The sequence below is a fragment of the Nicrophorus vespilloides genome, unplaced genomic scaffold (assembly GCF_001412225.1).
Source record: "Nicrophorus vespilloides isolate i.1.1-1 unplaced genomic scaffold, Nicve_v1.0, whole genome shotgun sequence".
NCBI classification, from domain to species: domain Eukaryota; kingdom Metazoa; phylum Arthropoda; class Insecta; order Coleoptera; family Silphidae; genus Nicrophorus; species Nicrophorus vespilloides.
In genome coordinates, this window is record NW_017097102.1 from 9858 (window position 1) to 25690 (window position 15833).

The following is a 15833-nucleotide window of genomic DNA, read 5'->3' on the forward strand; positions in this document are numbered from 1 at the left end:
ATCTCCCTGCCTCACCTGTAAACGACAAAAACAGCTCCAACGCCCTTATCACATTTCAATCAGTCTGTGTAGATTCTTCTGCTGCGGGCGCCTTCCTCACCCATCTGGAATGTCAGACAGATCAAATCTACTGGGTAGATTTTGCCCTGGGTGATTATTATCGAAGTGATCCGAAATCGCAATGGACTCCTCCTCGCCTAGTGTCCTAGACCATCAACGCTGGGCAATCTCCACCATCCGTATATCCACCGGAAGTAGTCCGGCTAATAACAGCGCCGTTTCCGTGGACACAGTTCTGTAGGCTTTGGCCGCCCTCAAGGCAGATATCCTTTGTGCGCTAAGTACCTCGTCCCTCGTCCGGCACCGATCCTGCCAGATGGCTGCGGCATACAGAAGGCTCGGCTCAATCACCCCCGTGTATAGCATCGCCGACTGTCTGCGCCCAAATCCCAATCCTTTCATTCCAAGCGCACCGAATCTTGATGTGGTCGGAGCAACGAATGGTTTCTCCAGCTAATTTGAAAAGTGGCTTCCGCATATTAGTTTTGTTCCCGAAGAAAAGGGCCTCCGTCTTCCTGGCGTTGAACGCCAGCCAGCTTGGCAGACTTTGTCCAGCTACACAATGCTTTCAGCGCGTCGTTTGCGCCACTTTGTAGCATCGTGTAATTGTTTGCAGAAACCAATAGAATTGTGTCTTCCTCGCAGGCAACGATGCGGCCTTCGGGTGGAAGGGGAGCATCGAATATGGTGTTGTAGAGGACTTTCCAAAAGCCAGGGCCTGAGCTAGATACCTGCGGGCAGCCCTTGCCAACTTGGCGCTGCAGTGAAATCCCTGGTTCCTCGAAGACAGCTACTCTCTCTGAAAAGTATCCTCTCGTTAAATTTCATTCTGATCAGTTGGTCAATCACCAGAGGCCACCAGGCGTTATCCCCACTGATATCTAACGATATAATTACAGAGTATTTTGCTTGGCTGCGGGCTGTTTCGATGAATGATACGACTTCAGCTATGGTGTCAACAGTGCTGGCTCCTTTCCTAAACCCGTATTGGTATTTGCTGAGAGCGCGTTTCTCTGTCGCAAAGTCTTCGATCCTGGTGATCAAGCACGGCGGAGGCAGCAGATAAGTCTGTAACTTTTGAGATTGCTTGGATTCAGACGATTCTTCCTCTACCAGATAATTTTGAGGAGATATTCTTTTCAGCACCTATGGATTATACAATCATTTTTTTTATTAAAATGTAAAAGTGTTTTAATACTTCTATTTTTGAAATACTTTCTTTAAGATATTTTTCGATTTTGAATGTACAGACAAGAAAATATAATATGTATTATTTGTAACACCTTACCTACAAAAACCTCTTCTTTTTTCATCAACATCCAGATCCAGTACTTTGAATTTTCTCTGTAATGCTGACTCTCTTTGCTATGTGTCCCAGATCTCTTGACATTTCACCAATGAATATTTCTGCTTCATTTCTCCGTAATTTACTAGCGTCTAAAGAACGTGTATTTTTTGTTGTCATCTTCTTCGCATTGCCAGCACTTTTCATCCAACTTCTTCGCAATAAAGTACAGATACTTACTGAAGTACCCATGATCAGAAAGCGCTTAACTCACAGTGTTTTCTGGATATCCTAAAACTTAAAATATATTAATTATCATTAATATATCATCTTTATACGTATCTGTTAGAAGATACTTCTAACAGAAAAAAGTTGGTCCTGTTTATCTGGCATTGAGCATAAACCACAAGATGCACCTGTTCTGGAAGAATTTCGTATCTTACTAATTCTTTTGCTGAAGGTAGTTGTTAATGAATATATCCATGATAATCTTCATTTATTGAACAAATTGAGTCAACATTTTAATCTCCTTATTTATAATTACAGTGAGCATAGATGCATCGAATTATGATACATTTGTAATAAATTAACTTACATTTGTTGAGCAAGCATTTTCAAGTTCACGCCAATTGGTCTTTGGACAACCTCATCCTGCCGTTTTGTTATTTGCAACACAACATTATCACGACATCTTTATAAGATTCGAACCAAGGGCGGCTTATATCGCAACACAACCATCACAAAGATCCGATACGAAAGAATAAGAATATAAGAAACATTAGTTGGTAGAGACTTAAACATTAAAAACATGCATCATTGCCTTAAACTTTCTTCGTATTCACCAATTCATATAACACAGAATTATTATTGCAATTGCGGTCTTAACCGAACTTATGTGACATTCTAACCTATTAACTTATGTAATGTTTTGTTGTCATGCGCAGATTGCGACACAACCCCATTGCTTGAATGATTATTATGAAAAAACTGCACTTGTATGTGGAAATTATTTTTCTTCAGAATACAGTGGAATCTCGCTTAACGACCACCTCGCATTTCGCTTAACAATCAAAATGAATTGTAAGAAAAATGACTCGCTTAACGAGCGACGTTTCGCATAACGAGTGACGATGAGAAGAGAAGTCCCGGATTACGCGTTTTCTACATCATTTTTAAAACTTGTGTACACATATTATGTGTATTTTTGAATACGTTTCACCATACGAGTAAAAATCCGAAAATTTTAGAACGAATTAAACTCGTTAAGCGAGGTTCCACTGTAGGAATAATAATAACATAGTGTGAAAAATATCATAAAAAATTAAACTAAAATATAAAATATTAAAAATGAATACTCAACACAATTAATTCCAATTATGTTATTATTTAGAAATTAACTGCACAGTTATGTAAATAAACTCCACATTTACTGGTTATCCCGCATACTGATGACGCTTCATCTGCTATAATGGTCCATTGTTCTATAGTGCTGACGGTGCATCCGGCTGAATGACTTTATGTATTGATTAACGGAAGTTCATGTTTGTTTATAAATCTTCTATAGATTTAAACTACTTCAATTTTTCAAGGTCATAATTGTATCAAATAAATGTTTATTCATGAAAATTTCTATTACAACTCTTTTTTATTTACTGCTGTCCCCCATATTTATTTCCGGGGTCTCAAATCCAAAATCCGGCACTGTTCAACGTAGATACATTGTTTACTTCAATAAATATACCAATTGTATTTTTCCTTATTATTATACAAATTATAAGGTTTTGTATTTAGGACGTACTGTTTAATGTAGAAAGTGCTGTGAAGAGTTCAAAAATCAAATGTTGAACGGGAAACAGATGGCGCCACAAGCAATGATGTGGCCGTAATAATGAGACGTAATTACAGAGGTTCCATAAGCTTTTGCGATCCTGCAGCTTATTGCCACACCCAGTTTGTAGTTATCATTTATTCAGACCTGGAGTAATTTCAAAGTATTTTTTTAACAAAAATCAGTATATAATGGCGTTAATACGTGTCCAAGTGGAATCAATCCAGTGCAACTTATTGCTGGCGAATGAACATATAAATCAAAAAATAAAATTGCGACAGGACGAGGTTATGCAGCGAAAGATTGTTGGTGCGTTGAAAGAAGAAATAAGAAAGGATCGAACGAAAAGAAATTCGTTTTACTCAGTGGCATCTGACAACAATCAAATTTGGCTAGACGAGAGGTTGAAGAATGAAATAGAGATTTGGAAGACATTGCTTGAAGAGACAGATTCCATAATGACGATGTTGCGATCGTACAAGGACATAATCGTAATGACTATCGCCGAGGAGAGTGATAGGAATAAGAAAACACATGTAGAAATTTTTTTGTTGAAACTAGATTATATTCTTGAAGCCGTCGATACGTTACATGACTTCGTGAGTTCCGCCCAATCCAGAATTTGTCCGGAATTAACTTATGAACAATTTGTTGTCCATATTGACATACAGGACACATTGTTTAACCTATTTACAAGAAAATATATAAAGCTATATGAAAGCTGTATTATTTTTTATAATAAAATTAAAGATTTTCTGGATAATATGTTTCTATAAATGTATGCATTTTATTATATGTCAAGTTTTTTGTATTGTATATATAAATTTGTATTGTATTATATTGTATTTTAAATGTGATTAAACAAATATTTATATTATTTGTACTGTGCTGTTGTATAACCAAATAAATATATTTAAGGACTTGTGGTGTGGAGAACTTCAGTTTAAATCTTATTTCTGTTTTCATCATTTCCAGTTTTACTTGGGGCCAGTTAGCAGCCGCGTCTAAGATCACTGTCCGACGGCAAAATGAGCGTTAAGTACATTCGTGCCAAGAAAAATATAAATACAGTAGAAAGTCGCTTAACGAGCACCTTGCATAATGAGCATTTCTCATTATACAACGAGCGACGTTTTGCATAACGAGTGACGATAAGAAGAGAAGTCCTGGATTACGCCTGCTACATCATTTTTAAAACTAGTGTATGTTTCACAATACGAGTATTTCACTATACTAGCAAAAATCCGGAAATGTTGGAACGGATTAAACTTGTTAAGTGAGGTTCCACTGTACATGCATTTTTTATGGCGTATTACACAGATATTAACGTACATTCGTTTGGAGTACACCAAATTATTTGTACAATTTGTGTGTCTATAAGCGGTTTAAAAAGTTAAATCTTTCTTGAATTATAGCCAAGCAACTGCATCTTTAAATTCATGGTCTTGTGGCTTATTCTCGTATAAAATAAGCAGAGTATCAATAAACTTTATTATCTAACTATTTGTATCCTCAATCCAATACAAATATATATAGAAAACATTAATATATGTTATTTAGCCACTGGCATATATAATTAATTATACAAATTCATTGTACTAATATTGATCATTGATCTTTACCGTCGGATCGCGATACAATATGCATACTTCATTTCATTTGAATCTAGTCTTATCCATTTCTCAAATGAAAACAAATGATATTTCCGTTTCCTTCTTGAACTAAATTTTATTGTTCTCTGATACGACGGATCTATCTATAAAAAATGCACATACAAGGTATATAAACCACACAATTTTAGATCATTTAAATCTTTAAAAAGTAAATTGAATTTTTTAAGACTTTTGGAATAAATTTAAAATATATTTTCATGTATTTTGATAAAATATTTGTAAAAAGTAGTTCTCGAGCAAAGAAAAGAAAGACAAAAAGCAAAAGTTTCAAGTATAAATGGATTTGATTGAAATATTAGCTTCAATTTGTATATCCGGGATCGATCCAGGTAAAATATAGAAGGCTTTAAATAAATATTTGTAATATCACATATATCGAGAGAGTGTAGGTAGATGGAGAAAAACAATTATTCTTTTTTGATACATATATAGTTAACACATATTTTTTCTAGGTAAATTATCCTACGAAATTGTTCTAATTGAGTCATATGAAGTTAAGAAAATCCAGGCTTGAAACATATTATGTAATAAGTATGTATGATATTTATTTATGAAATTGTTCAAAAGTTATATAATTATCAAATTATGTTTGGTCTCTGCTTTTAATTAATTATTCTAAATTTATCCATTCAGTTTATCCGCTGAAGTGTTGAGAGAAGATGACTTGCCGGATTCTGCTCGATTATGGGCAGTGGCTTACGTTTACCTGTCTACACTTCTTAACAATAGCAGCGAGAAGATGGACCAACAAGAATCGGGTGCTCCTCCCACTAATTCTATGAGAAATCTGACCTAGGACCAATCAGATCCGTTGTTATGGATGGACCTATAGAACTCACACCATCGAATACAGAATAGACTTTGGAAAACAACTTTTGGAATCCGTAAACCGGAAAGTTATAGCAAAATGGTGTGAGTTATCGTTCTTACTTAACACCAGGTAAACATTGTAACTGCAAGGAAGGATTTAATGACTAATACCAACAAATTATACAATCTCACATGGCCAAGTTTAAGTCTCTATGAATTAGAAAATAAAGGCTTACAACTTCAGTATGCAGATTGACGAATACTACGAGGAATCTATTCAAGGACCAACCAAATCCATCAACAGAAATATATGTATTTAACTAGCCAAATGCCTTATCACCATTGGATGACACAAGAAGTGAAGCCTGATTTTTGCCAGCTCAACCTATGGAACTCGCACCATACCAAAGAGAGGTTGACAATTAACTTTTGAAAAAATAAAGGCTGTCAACTTCAGTATTAGGTATTTTCTCCATCGCCAGAAGCGCTTAATTGACGAATACTACAAGAAATCTAGTTAAGGACGAACCAAATCCACCAACAGAAATAAATGTATTAAAATAGCCAAATGCCTTATCACCATTGGATGACGCAAGAAGTGAAGCCTGATTTTTGCCAGCTCAACCTATGGAACTCGCACCATACCAAAGAAAGGTTTACAATTAACTTTTGGAAAAATAGAAAGTTTTTCCATCTTCATACCTCGTGGAAAGGAATTTTAGCTCTTTACAAAAATAAGAAAAAGATTGAAAATCACTCGCCTAGAAGATTTAAGGTTTAACTAAATTGAAACCAAATATTGAAATTTTGTGTCGTTATAATTAATTATACACTGTCCACAAATGTAGTACTATAAAACTCAATATATTTTTATTAATTTTAAAAATTTGCCCTTTACAATAATAAATCAAACACATCCAAAAACACATGAATTTGTAAAAAAATATTATTAGGAAAGGTGTACCCAAAATAGGACAAAAAGAGGTAATTTTCTATTCAAATGTAATTTAATATTTTAACGATTATAGAACACTATGATTTTAACAAATTTTAACACTAGATATAAAAAAAACTAACAATGATACTGATGACTATTCATCTTTTATATAAGATACAATACATTTAAAGTTGATAAATTTGTAAAAAATATCGATATAAGGAAAGGTGTACCCACAACAGAAAAAAATCGGGGAATACGAGACAAAAAAGGTAATTTACTATTCAAATGTAATTTAAAATTCTAACGATTATAGATCTATATGATTTTAACACATTTTAACACTAGATACAAGAAACTTACAATGATACTGATGACTATTCATCTTTTATATAAGATACAACACATTTAAAATTGACAAATTTGTAAAAAAAAAACCGATATTAGGAAAGGTGTATCCACAACAGAAAAAAATCGAGGAATACGAGACAAAAAAGGTAATTTACTATTCAAATGTAATTTAAAATTCTAACGATTATAGATTTATATGATTTTAACACATTTTTACACTAGATACAAGAAACTAACAATGATACTGATGACTATTCATCTTTTATATTTTGCAATAAATTACCTCTCAGTTAATAGGATTTGTCTAAAGTCTCATACACCACCGGTTCTTCATCAGATATAAATTCAAATGGCACATAGCCTGGAATTTTCGATTTTTTATAAGTAATGGGATTGTTACTATCATTTAGCAAACAATAGATTGAGTTATCAAGCACATAATCGATTTCCTTCCATAAATCATCTGAGCCAATGGGAAATTCTTGTGTCACAGTGTCATCGTTCAGATCTACCCTCTTCTTACCTAAAACAATATCATCGTTATTATATTCCCCTTCCCTTCTGCCTATCTCTATACCGAGTTTACGTGGACTGCAACGCACTGCACGTTTAGCTTTAGTGCGTTTTGGTTTAACACGTCTTGGACTCTTCAATTCTTTAAAAGTAATGGGATTATTACTATCATTTAGCAAACAATAGATTGAGTTATCAAGTACATAATCAATTTCCTTCCATAAATCATCTGAACCAATGGGAAATTCTTGCCTCACTGGGACAGCGTTCAGTTTGGTCAACTTTTTACCTAAAAAAAATATCATCGTTATTATATCTCTCTTCCCTTCTGCTTATTTCTATACCGGGTTGAAAACTCGCATCATTTTTAACTGGAGTGATTGATTCTTCAATATCGTCTTCGAATAAAAAAACTTTTCTAAAACGCATTTTTATATCCAAATTATGCTTCTCCCAACACTAAATGCAAGTAATTACTATAATAAAATACTTGTTACGTTTTCAGTTATTCGCACAACTAGAGTGAATGTCAGTTTGCAGAAACAACTGAAGTCAAGTCTCGTTGAATTTGTCAATGTGGTGCATATACAGAAGTCATGAGTTCGAAATTCGGACAAAAAATTTTTAAAATCAATAATAATAAATAAATAAATAAATAAATAAATAAATGGTTCATTTTTTAATGGATGAAAGTTAATAACATTTTTTTTAATATATCGAAAAAACATTCAATTGACTCACGTAGTCTAGTACTTCTACGCATGTCATGCGCATTACAAGGTTAAAATATCAGATTACGTCAGCTAGGACAGCAATTATAATATTTACTATAATAATTCGCTATAGGGCGGAAATATATGCACTACATCCTTTTGTATATTATTATACAATACTTTTATCATTATTATTAATTTGCTATAATATTTTATATAAATTAAATATAAATTCTACTGTTTGGTGAGATGTTGGTTCCATATGACCTGATTATAAAACACATTCTATATATAAATTAATACCAAATATAAGTACAAGACGCAGATTAGACAAATCTTATCCAAGTATTGAAAATCTCATCTAATGTGATGTCTGAAGATTGGAATAATTATTTCAAAGTGTCAAAGAGTTTACGTTTTTATAAAAGTAATCAGTATTTAATATTATTTTATTATTATTTACTAAGAAATTACTTAGTATTAATAGGGGTGTAAAATTTTAGTACCCTTAATATATGGATATAAAAATTATAGTTCAATTTGTTGCATACTTTAATTGTATAATATTTTATTACACCCCAATAAAAAAAATCTTGATAGATAATTCCCGTAAAATTATGGTAGGGTTAGTTATTATAAATATAATGTTGAGCAATGGAAGCAGCATCAGTTAGTTTGTAAGTCGGCGGATACCTGTATTCTGATATATTAAAGACGCTGCAAACCGAAAAAGTTTGGGAACCTCTGGTTTAACGGATTTACTATTGAAAATTTTCCTTTTTCTTCCGGGAAAACCAAAAAAAACAAATCTGTATTATTTGTGTAATTAATTCGTAAAAGGCGGAAAAAGACTTAAAGGCGCTGCAAAAAGTAATATTTTTTTCTATTTATTTTTCTCAGTTCAAATTCAATTTGGTTTGAAATTTTCAAACCGGAATATAGTGAATCCAGACTGATCGAAACCGCTATATTTTTGCAAATAAACAAAAAATCTCTATTTGATATGAATGCAAATAAAGAAAATAATAGAAAGTATTGTATAGAAATAAAATGGCTATTCTGTTCAGACGTACTCCTATCTCAGGAACGCAAACGCAACTACCAATGCCGATTCCAGGGCGTGGCAAGAGGGGCGCCGCCTTCAATTTTAATAAATCTTTATTATTTTTAAAGAAAGTACATATAGCTTATTACAGACAAGTGAGACCGCTATGGGCGTTAGCCTCTTGCGGCCTTCAGAAAATTACAAATACATTAAACATACAATGAAAAAGATAAGGATAATAAGGATAATGACGGCTCAGAACAGATCAGGACATATTATAAAGGGGGGCTTAAAATTATAGAACACATAGAAAAAAATGTAGTGCACACAGGTTAAGAGAAATACAAAAAAAATTATTTAAGACTAACACGGGAAGTATGTTGTTGCACTTGAAATCGCGGAACACATTATAATACTGCACGAGAACGAAAAGGGAGTGTTTCAAGTTACTTAAGGGAGGAGGTAAGAATTTTATGTTAATGTCTTCAAGGCGTTGGATTAGAATCGGGTCGGTGTTGCGCTCCAATACTGCAAGGGGGTGGGGTATTTTGGCTTTGGGGATTTTGGAGAGAGCTGTCCCTGAGGAATGAGGATGTTTAGGAAGGAGAAATTCTTTTGAATTGATAGGGGGGAATATCTTAACATTAAGGCTGTAGCAATTCGGCAGAATTATGTTAAGGAAGAAGACACTAGAAGTGAATATTTAGGATAAAATTAAGATAGTGGTCCGTTTTAGGAAACTAGTTGCTTTGATTGAACCTATAGATATTTATGTTTAAATATTTTAGTTTGGATGAAAGGCATTGCCCCAAATTACAGCCAATAAAATAATATCTTAAAAAACCATTGTCTGTCTACAGCAAAATCAAAGTTTCTTGTATACATATTATATTCACAAAATCCATTATTTATATTAGATATAAAGGTGAAAGGTGAACATAAAATTAGGCATAGGATGTTAGGCATTTTGATTTAAGTCATTTATTGTTCAATAGACATATTCAATAAAAAAAAACAAATAATATAAATAAATAGCAAATAGATAATTATAAATTATGTTTTAAACATTTGGAAGAAAATGATAAAAAATAATGCAAATCAATTAATAAGGGCGGAAAGACTTAGGTCGACAGGTGACTAATTAAGATTTTTATTATTATTATTCAATTAATAAAAATTCATAAATTATACAAATTAACTGAACATAATTACAAATATAAAAAGAAACGTAATTTTGGCAATGTAACATTGTAACATAAAGTTTTTAAATAAATAAAATTTAAATTCAGTAAAAAAATCATAAAATACAAAAAAAACACAGCATGACTACAATAATTGTCTCTTTACTGTGCATGCTGATTTACATGCACAGTAAAGAGAAAACATTGTTCTTTGTGATTTTTTTCGTAACTTGCATAATTAATAAATTTATATAATAAAAAAATATACATTGTACACAGTAACAATATAAAATGCATACAATATATGACATTGTCAATTGCTCACCTTTCCAACGAGAATTTTAGCATTTTCGTACTGTTATCAAGTCGCTTGCTATGAGCTTGGAAAAAAGTGAATAGGATTTGCTTAAAAATTGTTTTTCGATGAGAAACGATGAGTTTTCATGTTTTCTCTTAATTACACGAAAATTAAGTAACTTTTGTTGCATTTCATGATTGCGTAAGTCGTCTGCTACGAGCTGTAGAAATTGGATAAAAAGTGAATAGGATTTTCTGTAAAATCGTTTTTTCGATGATAAACGACGAGTTTTCATGTTTTTTCTTAATTTCTTGAAAATTACGTAACTTTTATTTCAATTTATGGTTTCGTATGATGGGCGTCACCTTTACGCAACTTTTTATGAAACAAAAGTTACGTAATGTTCGTAACAAAACAGAATAGACGATATTTGCATTTTTTTTCAGTATTTCTCGACAAGCCTTTAAGATAATTACATCTCCAACAACGCAATTGAAAGCTGAATACCTCACCTTTTCAACGAGCCTATTGGTATTTTCGTGCTGTCATCAAGTCGCTTGCTATGAGCTGTAGAAATTGGAAAAAAAGTGAATAGGATTTTCTTAAAAATCGTTTTTCATTTCATTAGTTCAGTGAAATTTCTGAAAAAAATAAAGTAGTTTAAGTTAACTTAATATTTCATTTTAATTAACGCAATATGCAAATTTTACTGAAACTAAGTAAACAAAAAACAATTTTATTGCAAGATTATTATTTTTGATATTATAACAAGGTATTTAGAATTAAAACAGTAGTAATTTATATTTTATTTATTGAAATTTGTAAATTATTCTCTTTTCTTCTTTATATATAAACAAATCCAAAGGATATATACAAGCCCTACTCCCAATCACAACTCCCACCCCGTATTATTAAGAATTAACATTTTAAGTAGAATATGTATTTAGAATTAGTCTAAACAAAACCTTTAAAGACGATACTAGTCTTAGTCAAAGTTTTAATGTATATACATTGCCTTAGAAAAAACCGCTAGAGTGCTAATTATTATAATAAACTTGTTTAAAACCAATTGAAATATTTATTTCCTACAACTGAGACTCTACAACGACAATAACAGACAATATTCCACTGTTTCCAGAATTCAATCCCTGGGACACGACAATTGGATACGGTGCAATTTTATTTCAAAATCACAATAGAACTGATAAAGTGGTAGCATATTTTAGTAGAACTACTACAATGCACTGAAACATTTCAGGCAATTTAAATTAGTTACTGATTGCAATGCGATGAAAAGTTCAGAACCTTTGCAACCATTAGCATTGCCTGCTAAGTCGTCCGCATAGCCCAGGACTGTTACCCCTTCAGACTGTTTGATTTCGAGAAAACCATCATAGAAAATATTCCACAAAGTGAGGCCTACTACCGATCTCCACTTCTCCTAGATCACTTGTTATTCTGTCGCTGAGGTAACTGCATATGATCTTGGCAATGTCTCTCTTCTCAGTTCGTTGATAATTTCCTTCCATGCCAGTGTTGAAGGTGTTTCCGACGTCCAAGGTTAGCATCGACACATTGTCTTCTTGTTCACCAAGTACCAGTCTTCGCCTCAGTAGCAATTCACTTGTTATTCTGCCGCTGAGGTAACTGCATATGATCTTGGCAATGTCTCTCTTCTCAGTTCGTTGATAATTTCCTTCCATGCCAGTGTTGAAGGTGTTTCCGACATCCAAGGTTAGCACGCACATTGTCTTCTTGTTCTCCAAGTCCAGTCTTCCCTCAGTAGCAATTCACTTGTTATTCTGCCGCTGAGGTAACTGCATATGATCTTGGCAATGTCTCTCTTCTCAGTTCGTTGATAATTTCCTTCCATGCCACAGTGTTGAAGGTGTTTCCGACGTCCAATGTTAGCATCGACAATGTGCATCTTGTTCTCCAAGTAACAGTCTTCGCCTCAGTAGCAATCCTAATGGATGCCATGACTGCTTCGGTTGTGGATCTGCCCTCCTTGAAGCCTTGAAGACGTCTTCCAGGTTTTCATGTCGAGGAAAAAGCGCCTCTGTGACCTGCCATGCTCTCTCTGCTGTGATTTCTGCAATCGGTTCTCTCGGTTTCAGCCTCCTCTTTAAAATTTGGTAAGCATCTCCCCAGATGTCTGTGTTGACATCTTCGCAGAGTTGTTTCCAGCATCAGCTCTGGCTTTCCTTGATGGCCTTTTTAGTCGTTTCTTTTCCATATCGCAGTCAACTACATTCGTTCTGCGTCTTTGCCTCTGGTACTGCCTTCTAGCAGAGTAGCATTGTTTCCTCAGCTCTGCTATCTTATCTGACCATCAATAGGCCAGTTTAGGGTTGTGGTTGTTCAGCTTTAGTGCTTTAGTGCGGTAAGAATCCCACAGTACCATGATTCCACCCATGGTCCCTATGTAAGGTTTCCTCTCCTCTAAAAAAAAAGGCTTAAAAAGAAAGTTTTTTCAACTTTTGAAGTAAATTACACAAAATCAGTAATAGTTACAAATATGCCAGACTCGTTGCAAAACAACGAATTTTCTGTTTAGGTAATTTTTTTTCATATTATATTGCATATTCCTATTTGGGCAAGTGTTAATATAAAATAACATATACCAAACTTTGCGACACGACTTGTTTTTTTTTTAATTATTCAACTTTTTTTAAAACTTTTTACATATTACGCGTTAATTTATTGTGCAATATTTGATAAAATAAATTTTTTTCGTAAAGTTAATAAATGGCCGAGTTATAAGGTTTTATATTCATAACTCAAATTAAAGTTCTTTTTGCATATGAAGGACACTGACAAACAGTTCTATTCTTACAAAGATTATATATCTCTCCATCGGATCAAAGATGAAAAATTGTAGAAAAAAATAATATTTATTATACAACATAAAACATGTCATACAATGAAATGACTACATAAATATATTTGTTATATTCTATCTAATTACTTTCTCGCACCTGAAAGACAGTTACTTTCTACCGGATTATTGCATGCGTTTTATTATAGACTTGAAATAGTATCACAAATGAGAGATTAAAAAAAAACATTCTTGTAGAGTATTTCATGTTTCTATTTCTTCAATAGCTGGATTGTTATAAAAACCTATTATTATGTATGAAAATACAAAATTAACATGCAGTCACCCAAAATGTTTCTCCAGTCACCACTGTCAACAGGATTATTTTATCTATAATATTAATTGTATGTTGTTATTATCTATTGATTGGAGTGCATCGAGTGAAACAAATTTGTTGCTGGTTAATTTTCTTTAGGGTCAAAGAATAATTTACATACGCGGATTCAATTTGCATAATACATTTATATTGTGCGCCATATGTAAAAATAATACAGTCATATTGAAACCTATTGCAAATAGAATATCGAATTACAAAAAAATATCTTAAATTTCCACGTGGACAACAAAGGTATTAAATGTTTATATTAATGGAGAATGTAATATCAGTAATATAAAATTTACAAATATAAAAGTTTTCAATAACACGGCAGTGATTACATGCTTGAAGCGCTTATACATCTTTCAATTCAGCAGGCACTTCGTTCTTGGGATGTTTATTCTCAAAGTGCTGTTTGTAGGTCTTGGGATCAGGCATTTGGGCCTAAAATAAGATCAATTGATTTAAAACTGTTAATATTGATGATTTATTTACTTACCTTGCACACTGCACAAACATGAACAAGAGCCTTCTGAGCTGCTTGCTTCTGGGCATTTGCACTATGCCCCTGCTGCTTCTTTGCTTTGGCAGCCTTATCGGCTGCTTTAGCTTGAGATTGGAGCTTCTGCTGACCACGCGCCATTGGACTTGCTAGTAGCAGGAAACAAAGAAAAAAGAAAAGAATGTTAATAGCATAAATGGCATAGAAAGTAGTTTCCTTTCTCTAAAGAAAAAATGACCGTCTCTCGGGCTGACTTCCTCTCACTTTTCACTCAAAATGTATAAATTCAAATGTGCTACGCCGTACTGTAAGCGACAAGCTTTATTACAAACCATATAATACATTGTTATTTTCTAACCTCAAAATGTAAACGTGTCACGAGGAGCAACAAACAGTTTTCCTGCTATGTAGATGACCTGGTTCGACTGTATTACACTAAACTACATTGGAGTATGCTATGCCAACTGGCTAGTAGTTCACTCACCTGAGGCTGTTCGGTTGTTAACTGTTGCTAAACCTGACTATCACAATTGCTTTCCGAATGAGGAGCAACTTAGTTGCCGTTGCTGCCGTGCAGCGTGCAGCTTCACAATGAAAACCGCATAGAAAATGAACAACGACACATGTCAGAAAGGTACAGTCCGGTAAAATCGGCTACAGCTCGTACAGTTGTGTAAAGTACACTACAAGCTTCTCTCGGTGCTAGGCCTGACCGTCAGATGGCGGCCATCTGTTCAATTAGAAAACAAATAGAAGTCATTAGTGTTTTGCGTCAACAGACTTGCTAAGTTGCACAGGGAAGCACTAATTTCATTCAATCAAAATAAGTAATGGAATAACTACAATACAAACAGATCATGCTTATTTATGCTTACGCAAGCAAATATATCTGTGTTAGTACTTACATATACCTAATTAAAAGTATATGTAAGTGAAATCCTACATCAGACTAGTAGCAATTAATATGAAATGAATTAAAGTAATATTGTAATATTAAAATGTATAATGACAAGAATAGATTACCCTTAGCCGTCATGATGATGATTCAGGAAAACAATGGGAAAAAGGCAACAAGAAAGAAGAATAGATACATTTGCACATGATGTAATTGGTGACCGTAGTGATATATAAAACAGACGCATGCACATTAAATATGCTTGAAAGTATATGAATCCCACTCCTCTCAGTTATGGTATTGGTGACCCTAAATATGCGCTCTGGTGTACCTTTTATATTTGTATCATGTTAGGTACTACGTCTTATGAACAATTTGTTGTATGACCACGAATCTTAGTTCATCGGCAGCTTCTTGAATTTTTCTTACATAATTCCAGACAAGTTTAACTATTATTAACATAATAATATTTATTAAGGCTATGGTCAATAGCCCTTTGTATCAGTTAACTTTTTTGAAATTATATATATTTATTTTGTTCTTTTTAT

The 15833-nt window shown here is 33.3% G+C and overlaps 2 protein-coding genes across 3 annotated transcripts; both read right to left on the reverse strand.

Moving 5' to 3' along the window:
- Positions 1–7233: 7233 nt before the first annotated feature.
- Positions 7234–7979, reverse strand: LOC108558921. The gene is made up of 3 exons (XM_017915988.1): positions 7802–7979; positions 7522–7746; positions 7234–7467 (listed from the first exon to the last, which is right to left on the reverse strand). Exons 1-3 carry the CDS (start codon positions 7884–7886, stop codon positions 7235–7237), a joined length of 543 nt encoding a protein of 180 aa, XP_017771477.1. The 5' UTR covers positions 7887–7979; the 3' UTR covers position 7234.
- A 6035-nt stretch (positions 7980–14014) lies between these two features.
- On the reverse strand, positions 14015–15042 carry LOC108558916 (zinc finger protein 706-like). Of its 2 annotated transcripts, none has more exons than XM_017915979.1 (3): positions 14875–15042; positions 14388–14539; positions 14015–14332 (listed from the first exon to the last, which is right to left on the reverse strand). In XM_017915979.1, the coding sequence occupies exons 2-3, from the start codon at positions 14529–14531 to the stop codon at positions 14243–14245; spliced, it is 234 nt and encodes a 77-aa protein (XP_017771468.1). In that variant the 5' UTR covers positions 14532–14539; positions 14875–15042; the 3' UTR covers positions 14015–14242. The 2 variants fall into 2 exon arrangements, with proteins under 2 accessions (XP_017771468.1, XP_017771469.1); XM_017915980.1 differs by lacking the exon at positions 14875–15042 and adding an exon at positions 14749–14849.
- Positions 15043–15833: the final 791 nt, after the last annotated feature.